This window comes from Panthera pardus, unplaced genomic scaffold, assembly GCF_024362965.1.
Source record: "Panthera pardus isolate Hobbes unplaced genomic scaffold, ASM2436296v1 HiC_scaffold_22, whole genome shotgun sequence".
Lineage (NCBI taxonomy): Eukaryota > Metazoa > Chordata > Mammalia > Carnivora > Felidae > Panthera > Panthera pardus.
In genome coordinates this window covers 58874366-58899503 of record NW_026526788.1, presented here as the reverse complement: position 1 = coordinate 58899503, position 25138 = coordinate 58874366, and the positions used below count along the sequence as shown (strand labels likewise).

At 50.9% G+C, this 25138-nt stretch overlaps 3 protein-coding genes across 11 annotated transcripts in view; 1 reads left to right on the top strand and 2 right to left on the bottom strand.

Moving 5' to 3' along the window:
• The first annotated feature begins 143 nt into the window (after positions 1 to 143).
• Positions 144 to 1681, top strand: MRPL43 (mitochondrial ribosomal protein L43). The gene is made up of 3 exons (XM_019459187.2): positions 144 to 336; positions 425 to 531; positions 653 to 1681. The coding sequence occupies exons 1-3, from the start codon at positions 206 to 208 to the stop codon at positions 892 to 894; spliced, it is 480 nt and encodes a 159-aa protein (XP_019314732.2). The 5' UTR covers positions 144 to 205; the 3' UTR covers positions 895 to 1681.
• A 633-nt stretch (positions 1682 to 2314) lies between these two features.
• Positions 2315 to 16449, bottom strand: SEMA4G (semaphorin 4G). 5 transcript variants are annotated; one of them, XR_002082605.2, is made up of 16 exons: positions 16318 to 16449; positions 12935 to 13414; positions 12680 to 12828; positions 12335 to 12397; positions 8977 to 9075; positions 8761 to 8854; positions 8496 to 8609; positions 8141 to 8310; positions 7896 to 8065; positions 7455 to 7599; positions 7094 to 7316; positions 6558 to 6673; positions 6272 to 6435; positions 6045 to 6106; positions 3545 to 4607; positions 2315 to 3410 (listed from the first exon to the last, which is right to left on the bottom strand). XR_002082605.2 is itself a non-coding variant. In XM_019459175.2 (15 exons), the coding sequence occupies exons 2-15, from the start codon at positions 13056 to 13058 to the stop codon at positions 3778 to 3780; spliced, it is 2523 nt and encodes an 840-aa protein (XP_019314720.1). In that variant the 5' UTR covers positions 13059 to 13414; positions 16318 to 16449; the 3' UTR covers positions 2315 to 3777. The 5 variants fall into 5 exon arrangements, 3 of the variants coding, with proteins under 3 accessions (XP_019314720.1, XP_019314721.1, XP_019314722.1); XR_002082606.2 differs by having other exon boundaries at positions 2315 to 3406; XM_019459175.2 differs by having other exon boundaries at positions 2315 to 4607.
• A 1517-nt stretch (positions 16450 to 17966) lies between these two features.
• SLF2 (SMC5-SMC6 complex localization factor 2) overlaps positions 17967 to 25138 on the bottom strand; it is a 48289-nt gene continuing 41117 nt past the window's right edge. For 4 of the 5 annotated variants that reach the window (XM_019459171.2, XM_019459172.2, XM_019459173.2 and 1 more), the window contains one exon: positions 20865 to 24165. In XM_019459171.2, coding sequence (XP_019314716.1) covers positions 24130 to 24165 — 36 coding nt within the window. In that variant the 3' untranslated portion in view covers positions 20865 to 24129. Of the gene's footprint in view, positions 19506 to 20864; positions 24166 to 25138 lie in introns of those variants that run through there. The other variant, XR_002082604.2, reaches the window with a different exon arrangement.

The window sequence follows — 25138 nt, the reverse complement described above, 5'->3', positions numbered from 1 at the left end:
GTGCCGCTTGCGACCGTGGCCGCGCATCACCACCTTCCTCTCGCCCCTCTCGACCGCAACGTGGGTCACTGTCCCACGCCCCGAGCCATGACCGCGGAAGCAAAACTCCCCGGCCGCGTGTGTTCCCGGAACCGGAAGTCCCGGCGTTCGTCCCGCCCCCGTCCCGCGAGGTTGGGTTGGGCTAGGCTGCCTGGGCGCTGTAGCCATGACGGCGCGCGGCACCCCGAGCCGCTTTCTGGCCAGTGTCCTCCACAACGGTCTGGGTCGCTACGTGCAGCAGCTGCAGCGTCTCAGCTTTAGCCTCAGTCGCGATGCGCCCTCGTCCCGCGGCGCCAGGTGAGCCGGGCGCAGGGCGCGGGGCGCTCTCGGGGCAGAGTCGCCCAGGGTCGGGGGTCGCCGTGCTTACTCTTCTGGGCTTCCTCAGGGAGTTCGTGGAAAGGGAGGTGGCAGACTTCGCCCGACGGAACCCGGGGGTCGTAATATACGTGAACTCGCGGCCGTGCTGTGTGCCCAGAGTAGTGGCCGAGTACCGTGAGTGGGGCCGGACGAGGGCTGGAGGGCGGCATCTGGGGGGTGCTCCGCCGGCTCGCCTTCCTCTCGTCTTACCCTGATCCATCCGCTTCCTCTCCCCCCACCCCCTCCCTTCGGCCAGTTAACGGGGCTGTGCGCGAGGAGAGCATCCACTGCAAGTCAGTGGCGGAGATTGCGACGCTGGTGCAGAAACTGGCGGACCAGTCGGGCTTGGAAGTGATCCGCATCCGTAAGCCCTTCCACACGGACAGCCCTAGCATCCAGGGCCAGTGGCATCCCTTCACCAACAAACCGACAACGTTGGGCGGGCTGCGCCCGCGAGAAGTCCAGGATGCCGCCCCAGCCCAGGTGCAAGTGCCATGAAGAGTTACCCCAACAACTCCAATCCCAGGCTTTGGACTCTTGCCCCAGTGGAGGTGGTTCTTCCTCTCTGGTTCAGGGGATTCCAAGCCCACGCCGGCAGATGGAGCCCACCAAAAGGGAAGTTGACGCCAAAGCTTTTGCTTGGGATAAAGAAGAGCTGCTTGTCTTCGTTGCATAGGAGGAGGGGCAGTGACTTTGTTAAGTCTCCTAATTATCGCCCAGTTGACATCCTTGAAATCTGATTCTTCAAGGATTTTATAGGCTTTTATTTCTCTGTAATCCAGACTGATAATAGTGATCTCAAATCCAGGTGTGGGGTTTCAAGACTGGCTTCTGAGGAATCTCTGATGTCCCAGTTCTTTCTTTCTTTTTTTTTTTTTTTAACATTTATTCATTTTTGAGAGAGAGACTGTGTGTGTGTGTGTGTGTGTGTTTGTGTGTGTGTGTGTGTGTGTGTGTGTGTTTGTGAGAGAGCGGGGGAGGGGCAGAGAGAGAGGGAGACACAGAATCCGAGGCAGGCTTCAGGCTCTAAGCTGTCAACACAGAGCCCAATGTGGGGCTCAAACCCACAAACTGAGATCATGACCTGAGCCAAAGTGAATGCTTAATTGGCTGAGCCACGCAGGTGCCCCTCCCATCCATGTCCTATTTCTGCAACCATTGAACTAGAGAGAGCTAGCACCTTAGATTCTGCTGTGAACCTGGCATTAGGACAGCCACTTTACATCCGTGTAAATGTTTAGATTAGAAAACTGAGGTTAATAAACTTGCCCAAAGTTACACTTGAGATCTTCAAAATATGTGTATATTTTAAGTCTAACCCCATTTTTCATTATCCTAAAACCAGAAGGGGAACATACAACCCTTCAGGATGGTTAGTGTTAGAGGCCATGTGATTATCCAGTCCTAACCCTTGGAGACTGATTCTTAGGCCAGGTCCCTGGTAACAAGCTTGCCCTGGTCCTAACTACTAACTACTCCCCAAGAAGACAGGCCCCTCTGCAGAAATGAATTCATGTTGTCCCTTGTTGGGGGGAGGGACGGGACTGAAAAGCTTCTTGGGGATGAGCAAGAGAGCTGATAAACAGAGAGCATCTTCTAGGCTTAGCCAAAACAAGGGTGAGGAATAGTGAGGAAAAGAGCTAGGAGGTAAAAACCTAGACACCCTTGTATGAATTCTTGGAGTGTTGTAATTTTGTTTGTCATGCCCATACCACCATGATCAGTGAGTAGTGAGAACGTTATAAAGGCCTTTGTATCCACCCAGGGCAGTCAGATGGAACCTGAGGATCCCAGTTTCCTCTGCAAATGGTTTTATGGGGAGCAGAGCCAACCCTGCAGCACCATTTCCGTAGAATCAGAAGCCTGCCCCCTGGTGACCAGGGGAAGGCCAGTCTAGACCAAGCAGACCACACATGGCTGTGGGGAAAGAGGGTATTTATTAACCAACAGGAGGGGGAGGAGCTGAGCCCAGGCTCCCCACTCTGTCACATGCCTGTTCTGCCCACCTTGGTGGTGAGTGGGGGCATTCCTAAAGAAGTGTAGCCGTTCTCACAATAAATACATTCATTGTGGGGTGGAGGTGGGAGAAGTTGGGTGAAGGGCAGTAAAAACCCGTGGGATTCCACGTTCTCAGCTACAAAAATAACAGTCATCCTCACCCAAAGGGAATGGGGGAGCTCAGTCAGGATTTGATTGTCCCATATGGGCCTGGAGACTTCAGAGGCCCCTGGACCCTGAAAGTGCCCCGGTGAGGTAGGACAGGGATGGGAGCCAAGCATCCAAACTCCCAGCCTCTGCCCTTTGCATAGTTCCAAGAACGGGCTTCATGTGCCAGGTGAGACATCAGATCTCCTCCCCCTGCTCTGGTCTGGGGGTAGCAAATGCTTGGTCCCCAAAAGGGAGGCTGGCTCATTGCAGTGTTGGTCACCCGTCCTAGGGAAATGTCTGAGAGGACAGCTGAATGGGAGAGGGCTCTCCCTCTGAAATGTCCATGGACCAAACCCAACAGATACAGGTCCGAGGCAGCAAAGGGAGGCTCAGAAATGCAAGTGGAAATGTAAGCATGTGTGTGTGAAGGGACATGCCTGGGGCTCTGTCTGTCACTCTTGAGAGTGACCAAGGGGGTGAGGAGGTTGACCAAAGAGGGCTGCACGTTAAGGAAGAAGAGGGGAATGACACAGTCCTACCTCCCCAGACTGGCCTGTTCCCGAGCTTTTGCCAAAGAGGTCACCACATGGGGCTGGGACTAGGGGAGAAACCTAGATAGGATGGGATATGGCCATTGGAAGGGTACCCAGAGTCCAGGAGAGATGAAACACAATGTTCCAGGAGATGGGGGTGGGGGCCCTGCAGCCCAGCTGATAGACATTCATCCGTGTGCACACGTGAATGCATGCAGGGCTCAGGTGGCTCTGGTGGCTGGCAGAGGTCTTGTCTGGTTTCGGGACCATCCAGCACATAGGGCCACGCAGAGGGTGGTGACCTTGAGGTCATCTGGACCTGCAGAGCCCTGCCTGGGAGAAAGAGGAAGGATTTGAACAGACAAATGGGGCAGGAAGTTGGCATCCTCTCCTCCCAAGTGCTTGGGGTAAGGGAATAGGAACTGGGGCTGGGTCTACGGAATTCCACGTCCTGGGGGAGTACCCACCTCTGAGGAGCACCGGTGGGCCTGGGCTGCTCACAGATGGGTCTGTGGAGACTGAGGAGGGGACTTTGGCTGGGCCTGACTCTGCCAGCCCTACAGGGACATCACAAAGTTGGGAGAAGGGCCTGGAGTTGGGGGGAGGGAGGTGAAGGTAGAGTGGCTGTGTTGGGGAAGCAGCAGCCCAGCCTGGGGCAGACAGGCTGGCTTGGAAGAGCATTTGTCCTAGGAGGCTGGGCTCAGACAGAGCTCTCGTCCAGGTGCTCTACAAGCTGTGTGTGTTTCCTCTTCTCCAGGATGCGGCTGAGCTCCTCAGCAAACGAGCAGGGCCCTGCTGGCACTCCGTTGTTGCTCTGCCTCAGGAGCACGTAGCTGTTGCCGTTCATCCTGCGCAGCCGGCTGGGTAGTGCCACCAGCCCGTTGGTCAGCTCGGCCGGTGGCGGTGGGGGCGGCGGAGGCGGTGGGGCTGGGGCTCCCTCCCCAGGGATGATCTGGAGGCAGCCACCTTCCAGGCCCCCAGCCCCCTCCCCATCATCACCCTCGTCTTCCTCTCCAGGACATTGGCCTGAAACTGTCTGCAGCTGCACAGCAGAGCCCCCTGCCCGGCCAGCCCGACCCAGAGAGTATTTCCTTCGACGCCCTCGTCTGCCTCCCTGAAGACAGGCCACATAGAGGAGGGAGGAAGCCAGGATGAGGCAGAGGCCGCCAAGCGCAGCGATGGCTAGCACATACAGTAGCCTCACGTCAGGTGCCAGCTGTGCCCCGGGCATGGCAGGGGCTTGTGGAGCTGGGGCAGGAGTGGCTGGCCGGACTGTGAGGCTGTAGGAGGCCAGCAGGGTGCGGAGGCCATTCTCCTCAGCATAGCAGCCATAGTTGCCACTGTGCTCAGGCTGTATGTTTGTCACCAGCAGCCCATCCACGCCCACGCGGTAGCCATGCTGTCCGTCATTCAGGCCCATGCTCCCATTGAGCAGCCACAAGGCCCGGGCCAGGTTGGATGGCTGGTCACAGGGCAGGAGAACATCGTCACCTCGGAGGACAGAGCGGGTTCTCAGTGGTGGTGGTGGCCCTGGAGGTGGGGAGGGGGGGGCGGTGAGAGGAGTGGTCAGTGTTGTCTATCTGAGGGAGGGCGTTGGAGATGGCAGGCCAGGTGGTTCACTGTTACGTCCCTGGCACCAAGCGCAAATCTGGAATCATGGTGACAACTGAATGAGGTCTCCTGCGTTTGTGTTCCCATTTAAGGTTTGCATTGTCCCGTCTCAGTGGTTTCAGTGCCTGCTATCTGCCAATGATTTGTAAGCTCAATCTCTAGCACAGAGTTCTCCCCTGATCGACAGACTTGAACATCTTCCACACACAGGGCATCTCCACGGGAGGTCTCTTGAACATGGCACAGGAACTAAGGCCAAAGCCTCCGTCCCAAACTACACCATGTCTTTTCCTTGAATTGTCACAATGAATGGCACCAGTAGCTACTCAGCTGCTTAAGTCAGAAACCGGGGAGTCCCCTCGCCTCTCTCTCTCCTTCACCTTCGTGTCTAATTCTCACCAGGATTCTGCTTCCAGAATCCATCTCAGCCCTGTTCACTTCTCTCCTTCCCCAGCTGCTGGCCCACTCTGGCCCCCATGTGATTTATTCTCCATGCAGGAGTGGGGTAACCTTTTAAAAACACCACACTGATTGTGCCACTTCCCTGCCTCAACATGGTCCCTGCCCACTTCTGCAGCCTCTTGGCAAACACCCCAAGCTCATCGGCCTGCTGTCCCCTCTGCTTGGATGTCACCCCCCTCTCCGTGCCCTCTGCTGGTTGGCCAGGGGGAAAGAGCACAGAAGTAATGAAAAGCACAAACTCCAGTCAGACTGTTCGGGGTCAGGTTTGAATTCTGACCCCACTACTTAATAGCTTATTAACTTTGGGCAGTTTACTTACTCTCCCTGTACCTCAGAGAGATTGCCCCTCATAGGGATGGGGATCGTGGCACCTCTCTCCTAGCAATGCTGTGAGCATAAGAGAAATCGTGTGTGTACGTGTTCGGTCAGCGCCTGGCACAGAGTAAGTACTCGGTACATGTTAGTATGACTATTAACTTCTGCTCCTCCTTTAGGTATCAGCTCAGTCATCTGATCTTCCTCAGGGGAGTATTCATTGTCCTTCAAATCCTTGTTATAGTTGTAAGTATTCCTTTTGTAGCAAAAACCAATGGAAAGAATTACTTGGGTGATCATTTAATTGCCCCCCCTCCCGCCCCTGCCAGCACACACTTGGCTATAAGCTCAGGTGTGACAAAAAGAACTTTTATGTCATGAGCCTTTCTCCTCATTTATAATCCTTTAGGGCAACAGATGTCTGTGGAGCACTTACTCTGTGCCACACTGTGCTGGAACATCCTCGCTGAAAGCACACAGACACAACCATTCAGATACGTACACGCACAGGCAAATGACAGTAAATGTAGAGGACAGGCTGTGCAGCCGGGCCTACACACGTCCATGCCTGTCACTTACCTGTGTCCTTGTTGCCTTCACAGCCTCGGTTTCCTCTCTCTATGTCCTGTATCAGTGCTGTCCTAAACTCACGAACAGGGGAACTGAGCTTTAGTCTCCCCAGTGGAAGTCAATGATGCTGTTGCCAACAACCGCCCCCCACTCCCCCTCCAGCTAGCAGCTGAGGCCTTCCCTCAGGCCCTGATCCCCTGTTCACACGGGACCCTCACACCCCTACCACCTCTTACCTGCTACCCTGGGACCTGTTGGTTATGATGCAGGCATGGGTGCTGGGGTCCCAGCCACAGTAGGGGTCCCGGGCCAGGATGCAGTCATAGCAGGAGCGGTAGCGGGAGCAGCTAGACAGTGGTAGCTGGATGACACCACTAGGGGCCCCCACGTAAAGGCTGTGCTGGGAGCCGGAGAGGAAAGCTGGTTGGCAACACCCCCAACTCCCACCTACAGACACACACGGCCACTGCCCAGCCACCCACTCCCTCCCCCTATTCTGGCAAGTAGTGGGTCAGAGGCTACCTGCATTGGAGAGATGACCAGATTTTCCACAGACTGGGGCTCCTTGAACACTTGTGTCTCTTCGATAATGTGCATCCCAGAACCCAGCACCACGGCCTTGTGGATCCAGCCATCAGCTGGTATGGAAAGGGCAGAGGGTCAGAACCCAGAAATGGAATTTGTTTTCAGCCCCCTGCAATAGCCTAATGGGAGTAGCTTGGGAGCCAGGACGTCAGGGACAAGGATTCAGCCGGTAACAGTTACTCAGGACTGGGAACAGTTCCCTGGCTGGGAACTCTGGGCTTGCCATGGCAGGAATTGTTGGGTCCAGAAACATTAGTGATCAGGGTCAAATATCACTGTGGTTGGTGACAGGAATCCGCAGGTACCAAGAGCCAGTGGTCATTGGGGGTCAGTAGTGAGTGTTCATTGAAGAATCAACATCATTGGTCACCAGGGTTTTGTGATCAAAAGTCATTCAGGGGATGAGCGGTCAACGAGGATCAAGGACCCAGGTCAGCAGTTACCAAAGGGCCCAGGCCAGGGGTCAAAAGTACCTGTGCCCAGAAAGAGCAGGTCATAGGTGGGTCCGGCAGGCGTGGTGACAGGCGTCCCTGTGAGGTGTGTATAGCGCACACTGCGCTTGAGCAGCAGGGGCCGTCCTCGTGTGGGTACCACGGGCCGAGCCATCAGTGGGTGCAACTTCACAAAGTCCAAGACGAGGGATGGCAAATCCTGGGATGAGTTGTAGCCGCGAGTGCGCAATGAATCTGTGATGCACTGGGGTGGGGGGCAGAGGCAGTGAACCTCAGGAATCTACTGCTTGTGTGCCCTCCCCCCCCCCCCCCAAGGCTAGGCCCTCCTGCCCCTCCCGGGGGTTCTGTCTACTCAGCACTGACCCCAGGCCTGGGCACTCACTGAGCCGGGCCGGGGCTCCGGCACCCCACCCTCATAGCGGCCCCAGCGCCGGGCACCATCCTGGTATTCCATGTAGGGACCTGCGAAGACAGCCTGCACCTCGGCCAGGTCGTAGCGGCAGATGGCTGAGGCCTCTAGGGTCTTCCTAGGAAGGGACATAGGGGAGGGGCCTGAGCCACACTGGGTGGAGCCTGCCCCCTTGCCACCTGCCCCAGCCTGGAGCTCACTGTTAACCCTGGCCAACCCCAGCTCTCGGCCTCAGGGCCTCTCCTAAGGGTCAGGAGGCCACTGTGGCCTCTGGCTCCAGGCGAGCTGGATGTGCCTGGAATTCTCTCTCTGCAGCCAGCCTCCCCACAAGGGATCCTATTTCTCCTCATTGACCTCTGCTCCAGGCCTCAGGCTGTCCCCAGTTCCTTGTGTCCCCACTGTCCCTGCACTAACCACTGTGTGGTCAGCGTGAAGGCCGCATAGAAGTGTGTGCGTGCTGAGGTGTCAGTGTCCAGGCTGCAGACACCACGTAGCATCTCATACTGTGGAATGTGGCAGACTAGACGCGCCTTTAAGAAGGAGGTCCACTTCTTCTGCAAGATCTTCTTTCCTCCTAGGTCTCCCTGGGGAGGTAGGGCACAGGGTCAGCGTCAGAGGTTCCGCTTGTACACTCTTGGGCCAAACTTGGTGCTACTCACCTTGCACACACGGGCCACACGGGCCACACGGTGGCTGTTGCGGCTCTGAGTGAAGCTGCTGGGGCCCTCGTCAGTGGCCCGCTCCGTGAAGAAGTAGTAAACCTTGTCGTCATCGCCCACTGTACTGGCCTCGCTCTCCCGTACCAGGACGGAGAACACAAACTCAGCATCTGCAGGTTGGGCAGTTCAAGTGGCCCCTGAGACAGGATGGGGATCCCCTCCACTACCCCTCACTCAACCACACTCAGGAATAGACAGGCTCACCTGGGAATTTGGGGATGGGATGTCAACTGCCCAAGGGAGTAAAGATGAATAGTCCCCTGCCCCCCAACATCCCGTGCCTCATCCTCCTAACCATTGAGCCAGTGCATTGGAGCCTCCTCAGTCCTCAAGGAGTGCGGGTGGCGGCTTCGGCGGATGTCAGGGATGCTCCGGAATTCATACCGTGTGGCTGTGTAGAGGCCTCCATCTGGAGCACAGGCATGCCACGCATGACAGACACGTCACATACAGTAAGGCACATAACACATATCAGTGGCAAGTCCTAGCAACGAGGTCCGTGTCCCCCAAAGAGCACGCTGATGGATAAGGGGCCAGGGTGGGGAGGAGCGCATGCTCACCAATGATGAGGCCTGTGAAGCCACGGGCTGGGTCATAAGGACACTTCTCCTTCCCCTCCTCAAAGCTTGTTGGCAAGGTGAAGGCCTCAGCATCCTGGAGGATTACGAGGCCAGAAGTCAGTGGTCTCGAGGACAGGTAGGGGTCATGGCCCAAGCTCAGACTGGTCCAGGGCCAGGGAGCAGCAATAAGGGCTGGGCTGGGGCAGGCCTACTCACAATGGCTGCACAGAGAGGCTGGAAGGCGTGAGTCCCGCATGCATAGAAGTGGGTGGCATTGAGTCGCTGAAGGAATCGCACATGGTTGAAGCACTCCGTCTGGGGGGGAGGTGGGGGAGGGCTGTGAGCCCCCAGCCTGCTTAGAGGCCTTTTCCGTTAATCCAGCGTTGTAGTTCGGCTCTTGCCCCCACCCACCCGACACAGTTCTGAGTTCCCAGTGGGCCTGCTCACTGCCCGGAACACAGACTACTCCCTGGAACCCACTGTCCTTGGGCTTCCCAGCGGCACTGACCCCTCTTCAGTCTTCTATCTCACTGTCAGGATTACCTGACACATTTTGCCAGCTTCTGCATTGCCTGCAGCCCTCCGCACCCCCAGTTCGGGGGCCCCCAGGGCTCCCACCACCCTGAGATACTTCTCTCACATCTCCTTCTCAGCAGTGTCCCCTACTCCTGGAGCTCCCACACCCCCTGTGGGGTGACACTACCAAATGTATCCCCAGGCTCTGCCCTCTCTCCACCCAATAGCTAGCTCATTCCCTCCTCCCTAACCTGCATCTTCCCTCCTAAACCTGTTCATCCAGTCTTTCCCACCTCACTTCATCCATCCATCCTATTAGTCGATTCCAGGAGTCATCCTTGCTGCTTCCCACTCCCTCACCCCCATGTTCAGTCCTTCCTCGAGATTCTTTGTCATGTCTCCTGACGTGGTCCACTTCCCCCTCCACCACCCTAGTCCATGTCACCACTGTTGCCTCTTCCCTGGACAACTGTAGAGACTGCCTGACAGTTCTCCCAAGCCTCCGCCACTCTGTAAAAGCTACTTGTTTATTCAATGAGTGAGGAATGCATGTACACAGTGTAAAATTCAGCAGGTACAAAGGGATAGGTTGTAAACAGAGCGTCTCCTTTTATCCCTGTTGCCTTCAAAGGGGACTGCTCTTACCATTGTCTGGTTTCCTTCCAGAGATATTCTACCGATTAGCACCCTCTGGCAACCCACTTTCCAAGGCATATTTTAAACATGTAAACCAGATCGTGTCACTGCTGTATTTAAAAAACCTTCAGTGGCCCACTAGAGTCCTGAACATAGCCTACCACTTCCGGCCCTGCATGGTAGGGCTCTGCCCCTTCCTCCCCTCCCTCACCTGCTCCAGCCACACTGCTCTTCTCTGCCCATTAAATGCCTCAAGCTAAGCGCCCCCTCCCCGACTTGTTTGCCTTGTTCACGATTCCTCCTCCTGCTTGTTACCCAGGGTTTGAATCCATGCAGGCCTTTTTGTCTCATCCCATTGCCTCCCCGGGTCCCTTCTCTCCACTAGCCTGCTCATGCCTTCCTCCTCTGACCCCCATGATGCCCCCAACCTTCACTGCCTTTCCTGCCTCCAGACTCACTATTTTATTTTATGATTTTTTTTGAAGGATTTTTTTTAAGTTTATTTTCATTTATTTTGAGAGAGAGATAGAGAGAGGGTAGGAGAGAGGCAGAGAGATAATCCCAAGCAGGCTCCTTGCAGGACTCAAACTCATGAGCCGCGAGATCACGAACTGAGTCAGATGCTTAATCAACTGAGCCACCCAGGTGTCCCATAGACTTACTCCATTTTAATCCATCTAGTGCCTGGGCCTGGATTAGTATTACTCTAGTAGTGTTTCCCCAAGATGTTTACATTAAAAAAGGTCGGGGTCCCTGGGTGGCTCAGTCGGTTAAGCGTCCAACTTCGGCTCAGGTCACGATTTCACAGTTTGTGAGTTCGAGCCCCGCATTGGGCTCTGTGCTGACAGCTCGGAGCCTGGAGCCTGCTTTGGATTCTGTGTCTCCCTCTCTCTCTGCCCCTCCCCACTCATGCTCTGTCTCTTTCTCTCTCAAAAATAAATAAACACTAAAAAAAAAAAAAAAAAAGTGGGGGGGTGGGTGGGATGGGGGTGGGTGGGAAGGAGAGCACCTGGGTGGCTCAGTAAGTTAAGTGTCTGACTCTTGATTTCGGCTCAGGGCAGGAACTCATGGTTTGTGGGATCAAGCCCCATGAGGAGCCTGTGTGGGATTCTCTCCCTCACCCTCTGCTTGCCCCCCCCCCCATTCATGCACACACACTCTCTCTCAAAATAAACTTAAATAAACAAATAAGGGGGGATGAGGGAGGAATTCTGTGGTCAAATAAGTTGGAAACCATGGCTAAAACCTGCCTTGCCAGGGGACTTCTCAGGGCCTTAGGGATGTTGCTGTGCACTGTGGGATTAAGCATACAGCATTTCCCAAACTCATCTGACCATTAAACCCCCCCCTTTTGAAAATTAATGTTTCTCAGAACATGTTTTGGGAATTGTCTTCCTGAAGCCTTGCTACCCAAAGTGTGGCTTGGGGAGCAACAGTATCAGCTTCCCCCGGAAGCTTGTTAGAATTGCAGAATCTTGGGCCCCTTCCCCAGACTGACTTGAGTTAGCACCTGCATTTATAACATACCCAGGTCATTCTTGTGCACACTAAAGTCTGAGAGTCTCTAAAGTACCAAATGGTGAGGGTGCCCACTGTCACAGAATAAAACCCATACCTCTTGCTGGGCATTTGCAGTGCTCTGTGACTGGGTTCCACTTGCTTCACCAGCCCCACTTCCTACCCATGCTGCTCCAGCAGGACTTTTGATGAAATCTCTTAGCGGTGCCTCGTTAAACACACCTATCCCGACACCACCCCAGACCCACTGAATCAGAACCCCTGGGCCAGGGAATATAGTTTTTTTTTCTTTCTTTTTGGGGATGGCTCTATGCCCAATGTGGGGTTTGAACTCATGACCCTGAGATCAAGAGTTGCATGCTCTACTGACTGAGCCAGCCAGGCACCCCTGGGAATGCGTATTTTTAAAAAGTTCTCCGGATGGATCTGTTACATACATAGCCAGACATGGAACCCCTGCAGACACCCTGTTCTTTAGCTTGGAAGAACTGGCAATTTGCTAACAGCCCTCCACGGAATACTGGGTATTTGAGCTAGTCCTTGACTAAACCTCATTTGTCTCATCTGTAAAATGGAGGATAATACTATTTCATAGGGTTATTTTAGAATTAGGAGAGATAATGGCTAAGTCAGCATTTACTAGAGATTACTTATTTCTATCATGATTCTTACTCAGGAGCCCAGAAGAGATTCAGATGCCACTATAGGCCAAGCTGGTAGGTGACCAGCTGTTTGGATTAGAAGCGCTGCACCTAGGGGCCCACCACTCTGGCTACACTCACGTGTTTGCTGTGGTTGCTGCAACTGACTGGCTGATCCATACCTCTCCATCTGTGTCCCCACCAACCTTGACATCCCCAGCTGAAGAGAAGGAAAGGAGCTGGGGAAAGGACAGACCACATACCTGGTTGTTTTTCCCTTTTTGATGGCATTTGCTTTGCATCTCTGGGGAGGCCTCCCAGTGGATCTGGAGACAGGGAAAGGGAATGGGCTGATGTGTTGACCCCAGGACCCTTCCCTTTCACCATTATCTGTGGGACCAGGTATAGGACTGCAGGGAACAGGGGAAACTGGGGTACAGGTAGGTTTCAGGAGGAGCATTGGATGGTAAGGGAGACGTGGGTTAGGAAGGGCCATGCTATCTGACCAGGGGGCTATGGAAGGCTGGCGAGGCTTCCAGGAAATTGAGGTCCCAGGGAGGTGGATAAAGCCGGAGATCCTCTGGGTGTTCCAGGTTCTAAGGGCTAACCTCTTTGTGAGCCCCATCTCCTATGTCACGGGCATTGAGAGAGAAGAGGGCACCTCGGGCTCCAACCAGCAGTCTTGCTGAAGACTCCTCCAGCAGCAGCGTTGAGTAGTTCTGGGCTCGGCCCTTGAAGTGCCGGGTCCTGGAGAGCTCTTGGGGAGAGTGGGAGTAGTGAGCCCAGCCCTGGGGTGTCCTCCCCACTCCCAGACCTGGCTCCTGCTGCGTTTCAAATTTGGCGGGGGGGGGGGGGGGTCTAACCTTCATAGGGGATGGTCATCCGTGGGATGGCATCTAGTTCTCTGGATGGTCTCCGCAGTGAGGGTCCAGGGACTGCAGATGCTGTGAGGAAGCTCAGGAAGAGGGGCCAGAGCCTTCCCCACATTTTTCTGGGGAGGCCCAGACCAGTAAGACCCCCAAGGGGAGCCAGGGCCACAGTCACAGGGTATGATGGCAAGAATAGTCACAGGTGTCAAGGTCCAGGGAGGTCACTTGGAAGGTCAGGGGTCATGGGGCCAGGGAGGGTCCTGGAATCGAGGGGACATGGAATCACAGGGTTGTGTGGCCATGGAATCCCAGGTTAGAGGTCAGAGGGAGGGATGGATCACACACTGCTTTTCTGCATCAAATACAAACTCCATGGTGGGAAGGAGTTGTGGGGTCATAAGGGGGTTGTAGGTCACTGATGGGGTCACCCTGCCCCGACAGCAGGACTAGTTCTGGTTCTCTGAGGTCCGTTTTCTAAAGAAAAAAAACAGGGTAGAAAAGCTCTTTTATCTGTGTGTGTGTGGAAGGTAGATGGCATTACCCCCAGACTTCAGGGGGCACTGGTGGGAGGGACCACAGAACTCCTACGTCAGGATTGGCTCACTGTCGCTCTGTCCACTTCTCTGCTCTGATGCAAGTTGGGTAGAACTTGCCCTCCTTACAAGACCCTAGACTCCTCCCAACCCGAACCCAAAGTATCCACCCTCCTCTGACCAGCCCAGAGGCTAAGCTAGGCCTCCGACTCGGGTGGAGCTCCGTTTTCAGAGAGAATGCCTTCTCCTCCCAACAATGGGACCAAACTTGGGGCAGCAGCTGCCCCTGCTGCCTGCGGGGGTGCCTTATGCAAGAAGGCTTGGCAGAGACATTTAATGGGCCTTTGTTGATTTTGTCCTGTTTTCCCTTTGTTTTTTCTTTTCCCTGGCCTGAGAGCTCCCTCTGGAATCTCTCTTTAATTAGACACTTCTCCTCCTCAGCATTCCTCTCTGAGGGGGTGCACATCTCTACTCTGCCCATGCGAGTCTGTACTGCACTCTCTGGCTAGGCATCCACACGTGTCCCTACCTGCAAATAGGCATTCATAGACATGGTGGGGGGCGGGTATCTGGGGCCCCCTGGCTGCACTGCACAGGTGTAATGTCTATGCAGGATGCTCTAGTGTGCAAGGCCAGTTGAGATAAAAGCAACATGGAAATGGTGAGTGATGGGAGCTCTTGGCCACCTCCCCTGGCTTACCTTGGAGACTATTCCACACCTGGACTCTCTCTCAAGTCATGTGGGGATGGGGTGGAAGTAGGTGGCAGATCTCCCCTGACCCCTGTAATAGGCCTGATCTCTGAGGTGGCTCTTGAAGGCTTCCTGGACTGGGCTGGGTGTGGAGGAAGCCTGACCCACCCAATCTCATCAGACACCCACAGACACAGCCACAAGGGCCACTGGCCTCTCCCCTCCTTTCCAGGTCAAATATTAACTATGTGGCCTTGAGGCGAGGGGAAGGACTAGGATCCGGCCAGAGGGAAAACAGGAATTTGGAGCATTTATTCAAGAGGTAAAGGTCAGCACTGTAGTGGTCAGAGCCCAGAGGGGGAGAATATAGTATGAGTGTAGAGAAGAGTGTAGACTAGAGGGCGTCAGCTCCTCATCTGGGGGCTGGGCAGCACAAGGCCCCAGGCAAACTGCCCATGCCCCACCCCTCACTGTGGAGGCACACCTGTTTACCTTTGGGGCCTATTTGCTTAGTGCAGAAGTGGGGTGGGGGGTGGAGAGGGAGCCCTACGGCTATGAGGTATCAGGCTCTAGGACTGGGCAGGAGGAACACACTCCAGGTTAGAGAAACCACTCAGAGTGTGGTTCATGGCAGAAGTCAGACATGTCCAGAAGGGGGTGATGTGCACGCAATAGGTGCACATACACACATGTTCACAGAAGGGCTGCGAACAAATGTACTCATAGGAGAGTCATGCACACATACATTCACAGGGAGGTTTGTGCACGCATATGCTCATATAAAGGGCCTGCCAGATGCGTTCATACACATTGACAAATAAGGCTCTATTCACATATTCTCATCCATTCATTCAGCAGTTCGCACAGCCTCAGAAGTTAAGGAGGGTTATAAATCCACACGTGTGCATATGAAGGATTGTACACCTATTCACAGAAAGGTCATGCACATACATATGTGTAGGGACATGCACACAAACCCACCGATACAGTAGGTCAGGCATGTTCATGTTAACAGAAGGGTCAAGTACATGTATGTTCACACAGTGCTCAGACACACAAATTACATGTGTGCAGAGGCAGCATATGTTCAAACAGGGGTCCAGTTCTCACTGCAGGGTTGGAGGCTGCCAGTGTCCACTGAGGTGCAGAGCAGCACTACCTCCCTTCCTCAAAGTCCCAATTTTAAGGCCAGATTCCAAATGTGTGTGTGTGTGTGGTGATGTAGGGAGGCATCTGACCTCAGATGTTCAAATGCAACGGGCTTCTCTGCAAAGGAAGGGGTACCTAACCCAGACGGAAGGAGGCCCCTCGCTTTAGCAAAAGAAAGATGGAATGGAACTTAGCACCGCTCCACTCCCCTGTATGCAGCCGTTCTAGATATGGGAGTTGGGCAGGGGCTCTCAGCCTCCATTTAACCTGTTGGGAGGGAGGGCGGGGCTAAACGGGGGGCGGAGCGGCTGCCCTCCCTCCCCCAGTGGCGACAAGGCTTCAAGGTCTCCAGTCTACACCCCACACTCCACCCCCAGTTCCACAGTTTGGGTTCCTCCCTAGGGCCAGCCCCCTGAACTCTGATCACCTTCCGAGCATTAGATCCTAGGGCTCAAGAAACTGAGGAACGGAGGCACCCCCTCCCCCCCAAAACAGGATCGATGTTGGATCAGCAGGCTCTCGACCTTCATCCCAGACGTCCACCTGCTTAGTGTAGGCGGCATTCCCCTCGGCCCAGTAGGATGGCCGTCTCTTCTGGCCTGAGAGCCCTTCCCCCGCTACCCTCTCCTTCCATCATCCTGGACAGTATGAGGGTCTTCCCTCTCCTCAGATCTAACCTCTGTCTCTACTGCTGCAGCTCGAGGACAAGCTCTCCTTCGATCCCGCCGGACGCCAGGAGACGTGACCCAGATCCCGGGGAACACTGTTCGCCACGCGGGTCCCCGCCCCGCGCCGGTCCCCGACTCCGCGGTGGCGGGTCTGCGCCCTGCACGGCAGGAGGCCTGGCCCGCGCCCCTCCAGAGCCTTTATAGCAGCACCCGGGACTTGACGGTGAGAAAGGCCTGGCCCAGCTTGGAGGGTGGAATGGATGTGGGGAACGCCTGGCCTGGCCTCCGCCCCCCGGCCCAGGCCCCGCCGCCGCCCGCGCTCCCTGCCTCTCTCACCTTTGCGCTTGGATCCCCGGCCATAGAGACGGCGACGCGCTGCTCCGCGGCCCCACAGCACCAGCTGCGGGAGGAAGGGGCTGCGGCCGGAGGCGGGGCGGGGGGTGGAGGCGGAGCCGGGGGTGGGGCGGGGGCTGGAAGGCGGGGCCAGGGAGGCGGGGCCGACAGGGTGGGGTGCAGGGAAGGGCGCCGCTCTCTTCTTTCGCGCCCCCCACCCTACACAATAAAGGTTTGAGGCCAAGGCTCACACGGCCTCCGGGCATCTGGCGTCCTCCACCCTCAAGGGCAGCAGCACCAGTATCGCCCCCTGGTGGTGGCCTCACTACCCCTGCGCTCTCTCCATGGGCTTCTGGCCCACCTTCCCTCCCCTCTAACCCCAGGACCCCTCTGACTTGCCTACTGCTGGGGACTTGCAAACCTGTTCTCTGGGGGCTTAACTTTCCGAGGGCTCTCTGACCAGTCTTCTAATATGGACCTCACTTCTTGCGTTCCTGCTACGCTCTTGGGCTCTCTGCCCAGGGTGCTGAGGGCCAGGGTAGATGGAGGCCAAGCCTTGGGGGCAGCTCTGAACATAGAACTGGGTCTGGATTCCCAGCTTCACAGCCTCCGGCTGCCTGGTCCTTCAGCTTGACTGTGAGTGGGTGAAAGGAGTTGGGCTTGGAAGGATGAAGTAACAGCTTGGCAAGAAATTCACACAGAAAATGCTGTTTTTCTGAATAAGCCACAACCGTTTGTACCTGTCCATTCAACCAAACCTTTTAGTAACGGGGTTCACCTCCTCAGGGACTGGGTCACTCAGATAACTTCCTTCCTTCCCTTCCAGCTCATGTTGAACATCATTCTTACTCCAGATCTTCCAGTGAACTCTCCTCACAGGCAATTAGACATTCTGTCCCTCCTAGGCTCAACCACCTCACCCCGCAGCGATCTAGGAAGCCCTCCTCAGAATCAACTCCCCAACTCCTCAGACTCAACCATGATGGTCCTCCCATGCAACATTTGGTGCTGCGGTTTCCCTGCAACTCAGGCCATGCCTCTGCCTCAGGGCCTGTTTAAGACCCCTCTAGGGTTTGAATCAAACCGGAGCTCTAGCCATGACCTGGCCTGCTCCTCCCTCCATCATTTATGCCAATATTGCAATGGGCCCAAGAGCAGGACTTAAATGATGAAGGCCACAGGGACATAGGTAACTGACTCTTGCAGGTACCTGGGTGTCTGAACTCTGGAGAGGCAGGGGGTCAGGGAACAGGCAGATGAACACTGGCCTGAGAGAAGGTGAACAAGAATCAAGTGGCTCTTGTCATTATTGAACTGAAGGGACTCTGGGAAAGGCATGTCACCCCTCTTTCCTGAATATCTCCCAAAGCTAGTTTGGCACTTCATCATATACAGGCTTGTAGTCTGGGCTGCTGTGTGTGACTCCAGATCGCTAGACAGCAGGGCCCACGCTACACTTCCACTTCCCCAGCACTCTAAATAGGATGTGTGTGTATGCGGAGAGGGAGGCAGCTGAGAGAAATGCATATGGTAAAGTGTACACACACACACTTACAAAGACTATCAGGCTTCATTTCAAAACACCGTACCCTCATTCTGTCCTGAGGGATTAATAGCCCCATTTTATAGATGGAAAAACGGGCTCTAAGGGGTTAAGTAACTGGCCTTGAAATTCACTGTTGTGTTTACAGAGAGGAGAATCTGTACCGGAAAAACCTGAGAAGAGAGATACAGGGTAAACCTGAAGGGGAATTATCAAAGGCAGAAACATGCACAGACGTCTATTGGGAGGAGTAGGCAGAAGGGAAGGGGTGTGAAAGAGAAAAGTGAGTTTGATGTGATGAGATGGGAGGGCTCCTAGTGGGAACTAGAAGGGAAAAGTCAGCAAATAGTTCCAGAAAGACCACAGAAGAAAATCCTGATAGATTAAGGAAGTCCACGCTGGGAAGTCCAGGAAAGCCACGGCTAAGAAAAATAAATCTGCGGTCCTGTGGGCAAGTGGGTTGGGGGTGACAGTGGAGGGAAGGCAGGAAGGCTGCTAGCCCCATCGTACCAGACAGGAGACAAATGAAACTGCAGGGGCCCAGTGGGCTAAGAGACGCAGCCCATGTTCTCACAGAACTCACAGCGCTGACTTCAGGTACCTGTGCAGCTGTAGTGATGTGGTGGCAAGTTTAGCATCCCACTTGCCTACACTGTGAGGCAAGCCTTTCTCCTCCAAGGCGTACGATGGCAGACTCAGAACCTCACACATTCCAAATGAACAAAATGTGTAAATTACAATGCGGAGTTCCAGCATGGCGCTTGCAAGACAGTAGTTGAGCAGCGTATCTCTGATAATATAGATTTAGATCACAATCCATTTCTCTCTGCTGTCCTTCCACTTCAATCTCTGAACCTAATGAAACGATCAGATGTCATGACAATTAATGGAACTTTCTATGAGAAGCCCCTCTGATGGACCATGCTCTTCTCTGCAATCAAGCTGATAAAATATGAATGAGGGGAATACCGACAGTGGAGGCGACTCAAAATCAAAGCAAGAAACGAACCCTAATCTAGCCATGGATCTGTGTCCTGGGACACAGGCAGGGCATTCTTTGAGCAGGTCGTTAGTCATCCTTAAAGTCACTAACCCCAGCTGCTTCACAGGGTGGCTGTGAGAGGACCCCATCTGAAAACCTTCTGTTGTACTTCACAAGCACGGAACATAAAACGTGCTTTTGTTTTTGCTAGACTATTCTCCCCAACTCCGCTGTGAGAAAGTGGCTGTTGTCCTCAGCCACCTACATACCAGTGTTTGCTCCAGGCTTCGCACAGAGCAGTTACTCACTGTAGCAGGGATCCTAGGTGAAGGGGGTAGGTATGAACTCCTGAAACTTGAGCAGAGGTTCCCTGAGGCAAAGAACTCTGGCCTAGTCAAGTTGTCCTGCTTCCTGTTCACTGTGGCAGCATTTCTGTTCCTGCTTTGCCCAGCACTCTCCCTTTAGGTGGCGTGATCTTTATTTTGGCCATATGTATAGCTGAGGTGCTTCTTCGGTAGGGACTGTCACCAGGGCACCAATGCTGTAGTCTCACTGTTCCACTGTGCCTCAGAAGCCTGTTTTGCCTGTTAAGTTTTCCTCCCAGCCAGTCGTCTTGGAGTCAGACCCAAAGCTGGGCCTTCTGGTTTGCCCTCTCTTGACTCCGGCCTGGGGAATGGTTAGCAAGGAAAAGGGAGTGTCAGGACATGTCCACAAATGCTGGAAAATCACCAACCACCACCCCTTCTCAGTATTAGCATGCTGAGTCCTAAAAAAGTCACAAACTTACATATATATATATATATATATATATATATATATATATATATATATATATATTCTTTTTTAACCAGTAGAGACAGAGCTGGACAGAGAAGCCTCTGAAGCTGTCAGAAGGCATAGAGCACACCCACACTACAATTTTAATATCTGGTTTGCTTAGATGTCAGTGAACTGCACCCCCGCTCCCGCCAAGTGCCTTAAGTTCAATTTTAGCTGTCATTTGAGAAGAGCTTTGAATTGGAGCTAAATAACAACACTTAGCATATATGTCAGGCACCTTGCTAAGAACTTTTCATGGATTAGTTCACTTAATCCTCACAAGTTCTGAGATAGACATCATTATTATTCCTTTTAACAGATGAAGAAATGAAGGTTCAGACAAGTTAAGTAACTTGACAAAGATCAAGGGTTTGGCATGGTCAGTCTGGGATCTGAGGTCAGGACTAAGGTCAAGGTCAAGGCTCTTAACTTGCACAAGGCTGTACTGCCTGTCTCTCTGTACTTCAGGCAGCACCTATGCTTCCACCTGGCTGTCACTCCCCCCACCTCTAAAATGCTCACAAGTGGTCTCCTCCAAACCAGCCTGTCAGAAGACAGAAATACTGGTATGGTTCTGGAAACTGAGGCCTCTGGTAACCCTTCTATAAGCTCATTAACAGTTTCTCCTGTGAGTTGTCGTCAACCTGTGTCTCCCCTCAGCTGGCATACCCACAACCGTATCTGCCTGGCAGGTTGAAGGTGGTCCCGAGCCCTGCCTCTGCATTGTATGGCTTCTCCTTTCTTTGCCCTGGGCTCTAGAACAAGGGAGCCAGGCCAATGGTATTCCTTTTCGGTCCACTTTGCTGAGCACCAAAGCATTTTCACCTGGATACCAGAAGGGTAAGAGTCAGGAGAGCTCTGTGTTGTTCGCCACTGAATCCTCAAGAGTGCCTAGCATGTAGCAGGTACGCAATAGTTGTTGATGAACCTAGTGATCGGGGTAATGGAAGAATGAGATTACTGAATTGCTGACTGCCAAGTATGCAGCAGATTATTATATGGGTTATGTAAAACTGAACTGTGTGCTACTATAGCTTTATGTTTTCCAGAAATAGGAGACATCAAGCTAAAAAACAGACTGAAGAATCCAAAGCAAGAGGGGAAAAAAATTCAGTTTAAAAACTAGGGGATGGGGCAGGGGAAGAAACAGCACATTCCAGAGACTTCACCATTCCCCACTCCCAAACAAATATTACCAAACACATGTTCAAACTGAGAAAAAGCATTTTTAATAACACACACATACATTCATGGGACTTTAAACAAGATGTAGTAAAAAAATCTTAAAAAAAAAAAAAAAAAAAAAGGAAAGAGGAAAAGAAATCTGCATTTACTTTTGAACTGCCTAAGAGCTGGTGGATTAACTCACTGACAGGACTGCCCAGGGAAAACAAATGCACAGATAATGAGGTGCACCAACACTGTTAATGAGTAAGAAATAACAACCACGGTTCATGCTCTACACGCCCAGCCACCGGTACCCTAATCTTGCCTCCTTAGAGACAAACCAGGACAGTCCCTTCCCTAATTTTCCAACTCAGTCACTTGTTAATGGGTCACCTCTTAAATTTTTTATTTTTAAATTTAAAAATTACCCTTGGTTTAAAGACTCCACACATTATTACTGGCCAGTCCCCACCAACTATACTTGTTTTGATAGAAATAAAAATGCAAATGCTCTAACTGAGCCTGGATGACAACACATCTTTATCTCTCTTTTACATCTGGGGAGATTTTTGTGAAGTCAAAAGCAAGCTATTATTTGTACTGCAAAACAAAACCAAACGCCAACCTTCCGAAAGGTGACAAAGGCACCACTGCCATCAGGAGATAGGAAATGTACAAATGCTGTTACTTTACTGCTACATAGATGCGTTTTGTGCACAGAGAGCCTCTTCACTTAACATGATATAACGAATAGAATTATTATTTTCTGATAATGAGAAAAAACAGTTTAGAAAAGGCAAACAGTTACACACAAAAGCATAAACACTTACAAGTACCTTAATTTTTAGCTTGCAAGAAGGGTAATAAGTTTGACATACATATCCAGAAAATTAGACAAGATTATTTTTGGCACAGTAATATTGCCAAACACACCACCACTCAGTGCAAGCTTTGTTTGCCAAGTCCCAAAAGTGGCCTGACATTCTCTGTGCAATGAACATTTTCTCCCCCGCTACCATCCCATTCGCTGGGCAACAACAGCAGGAGGGAGACAAAACATGGGGACTCAAGAGGGAGAAGGATAATCCTTGATTTGGGAGAAAAGTCATGGGCTACTTGTGCTAGAAGAGAATCACAGGATTTGTATGAGAACCCAATGCAAATACTGACTGGAGTATGACCTGGAGATGGAGATATCTAACCAGAGTCATAAATACAAGGGCCCAAACCGATGTCTGGCCATTTTTAAAGGGACAGATGAAGTCTTTTTCTCTAATGAAGAAAGGCAATTAAAAATAGAGACTTTTCTTATTGGAACTGCTAAATAAAAATGTATCAAAGTGGTTTTAAATTTGATGAGCAGTTATCTGTGGAAACTGCGATACAAAAGGGTCACTTAAAAAAAAACCTGAATAACCCACTTGTCCCCCCGTCAATGTACACGATTAGAAAATATTTACACACTGTAATTACAAGCAATATAAGCAGTATTTTATACTTTGAGATTTTGTACACTTTACACAATGCAAAATGAGAAAAATATGAACACTTATAAAATTACACACAAATAATGTATCTACAAAGTATTAAATTACAAAGAGTGAAAGCCCCCATTGTTGGGCAGATAGATGCCAGAGTTTCAAGCTTCTGTCAAATAGAACTCTTTGTATCTATCTCATTAACCATAAGTGGCATTTTCTAATAATACCCTTGAGAGGTAGTATCAAGATAATAATATTCTTACCAGTAAACTCAACACAGAATAAAACTTTTGTTGGTCTGACTCTTGGAGCCTCATTCAGCTGGGGTTCTTGGGAACTGGATTTACTAAGTCTTCCCTATAAAATCTCTAACTGCTCAATGCCTGACATGGGCTCAAAAGTTATTTATACTATTGTAAATGATAAATTTAAGATAAAATGCTTTTTTCTCCTAAGCCTCAATTTAGAGGTAGAAAGCTATTTTTTCAAAATTTATTTTCTCCCCTCTCAAATCATAAACGCGCAGTCCAATTCCCTTCCTCTCCATCGTCCTTCCCCCACCACAACTGGAGACATGAGAATGCTCAGGAAAGCAGTGTCATCCAAGTCAACATTGAAAGAAAAAAGTTGGCATTTTCATTCAAGAAACAAACCGTCCTAAAAGGACAATCAACAAAAGAATTGCTCAGTTAGCTAGTAAGAGTCTATTACTACCAAAGGCTTCAAAGGGCCCTTGGGCTACGATCAGCATGTGCACTTCTACTAACCCTCCACCATTTAAACCAAAGGATGGCTTTCCAGTGTTTAAGAATTTAGAGCAGCTGTGGTTTTCAAGTGCAACAACTTTAAAATACAAGCACACACACACGTGTGCAATATTCCAAAGAATAAACTCCATCCAGGTCTCTACCAAGCTTATATACTCATGAAAGTAAGGTTTTTGGAAACTTGTCCAGATCGTTAAGCTTCTATAATATAGACTTCTGTAATATGGCTAACCAAGGGCCAGAATTCTAAGATTTAGCCAAGAATCTAAGATTTAACCAGTATTTAAAAAATATATATACACTTAAAAGGAATCCAAAACAAACGGCATATGAATGTTTTGGCATAAAAACGGAGATACTATTTTATAGCTTAACTTCTTCCCCTTAAGGAGGATCTAACACTATACCAGATTTCTGTTTCTCAACTCTTTAAATGTATTTTAAAACCTAACAGATTTATAATCTTGAATAGTGAAGGAAAATGTATGGATTGAAATCTCCCTGTGGTTTATAGGAGTTACAGAAAAGATTTATCCTTTTTGTTATTAAACTCAGTTCTAAGATTTCTTTTTGAGTCCTAAAATAACCAAGAGAAAATTAAACTCAACTGGAACTTGGTCTTGATTTCCATCTCCAACTGCTCAAGTTGGTCCAAACCCTTTCCTACATATTTCCTGTGATTATCCAAGTGCCATAAATACAATCCAAAAAAAAAAAAAAAAAAAAAAAAAAGGATAACTGGCTTACAATTTAACAAGAGCAGTTAATAGGGGCAGATTCGACATGCAACTATTAGCTGCTTCTACCTCTCCCCTCTTGTTATAGGATTCTGCTCTTTTTAAAAGGCCAGTTGCCTTAAAATTAAGCAGATCACGTTTCATATCTGCTTCAGAAATGGCAATTTCTTCATTACCAGCTTCATACTAGACATTCAAGTGGCACATTGCAGCGCATTTTCTAAGCATTCCACTGGAGTTTGTAGTATTCTTTCTACTCCTCTAGGAAAAACTCTTATTGAATTTCTCTTGGTTCATATTTTTGCTGCTTCAACTCCTGTTAAGAATCTGGTACCCAGAAGTCATGAAGCTGCCCCTAGAAAAGGGAAGGGGGGGGAAAAAACAGGACAAAGTGAAGTCAGATTATGAATTAATCCTTATAAAACTAACCATCAAACAGGCTTTTGATAAAAAAAAGCAGTAACATCTTTATATTGTATATTTCTCTGAAAATTTATGGTAATCAATTTTCACATTTTGTGGTCTAACTTTAAATTAAAAAAAGTATAAAATAAAAGCAAGATGTTTTCCTCACCAACACCTATGTGGAGAATCACATTTGAGAAGATTAAGTAAAATGTTAGGCTGACTAATATAAAAGTTTTGGTATTAAATTCTTTTGTTTTAATTCCACATTAGCAAAGATGGCCAGCCTAAAATCTTTCGCGATTAGAAACCGAAACAACAACAACAAAACATTCATCAGCTTAAGATTTCTCAAAGGTTTCTTCTCTAACAGAGCATGCGTATCTTATGAAGGGCAACTACAGCAAAAGAGCTAAAATACAAAATACAGAGATTACTTTTCTTAATTAATCTTCACTGTTCCTGTTGCTTTGATATAAAATATAAACAACCGCTAGGTCCTAGCTACTGAAATTATGGTCCCTGGACCAGAAGCACTGCCATCTATCTGAGAACCTGTGAGAAACGCAGCATCTCTCAGGTCCCACTCCACACCTATCAAGTCAAAATCTGCATTTCAGTAAGTTGATGCCTGTGCATATTAGAATTTGAGAAATCACATTTTTATTTATTTTTAACACATTAAAAAAATGTTTATTTTGAGAGAGGGAGAAAGCACGTGCGCACAAGTAGGTCAGGGGCAAAGAGAGATGGAGGGAGAGAGAAAATCTTAAGCAGGCTCTGTGCTATCAGCGCAGAGCTCCTAGTGGGGCTTGATTCCTCGAACCATGAGATCATGACTGGAGCTGAAATCAAGAGTTGGATGTTCAACCAATGGAGCCACCCAGGTGCTCCGAGAAGCATCATTTTAGACAACAACGTAT

Coding starts and splice junctions, on each gene's coding strand:
- MRPL43 (XM_019459187.2), top strand. CDS start 206: ATGACGGCGCGCGGCACCCCGAGCCGCTTTCTGGCCAGTGTCCTCCAC. Junction 337..424: donor CCCTCGTCCCGCGGCGCCAG/GTGAGCCGGGCG, acceptor GGGCTTCCTCAG/GGAGTTCGTGGAAAGGGAGG. Junction 532..652: donor CAGAGTAGTGGCCGAGTACC/GTGAGTGGGGCC, acceptor CCCTTCGGCCAG/TTAACGGGGCTGTGCGCGAG.
- SEMA4G (XM_019459175.2), bottom strand. CDS start 13,058: ATGTGGGGAAGGCTCTGGCCCCTCTTCCTGAGCTTCCTCACAGCATCT. Junction 12,398..12,679: donor GAGATGGGGCTCACAAAGAG/GTTAGCCCTTAG, acceptor CCCTGTCTCCAG/ATCCACTGGGAGGCCTCCCC. Junction 7,600..7,895: donor TTCACGCTGACCACACAGTG/GTTAGTGCAGGG, acceptor GTCCCTTCCTAG/GAAGACCCTAGAGGCCTCAG.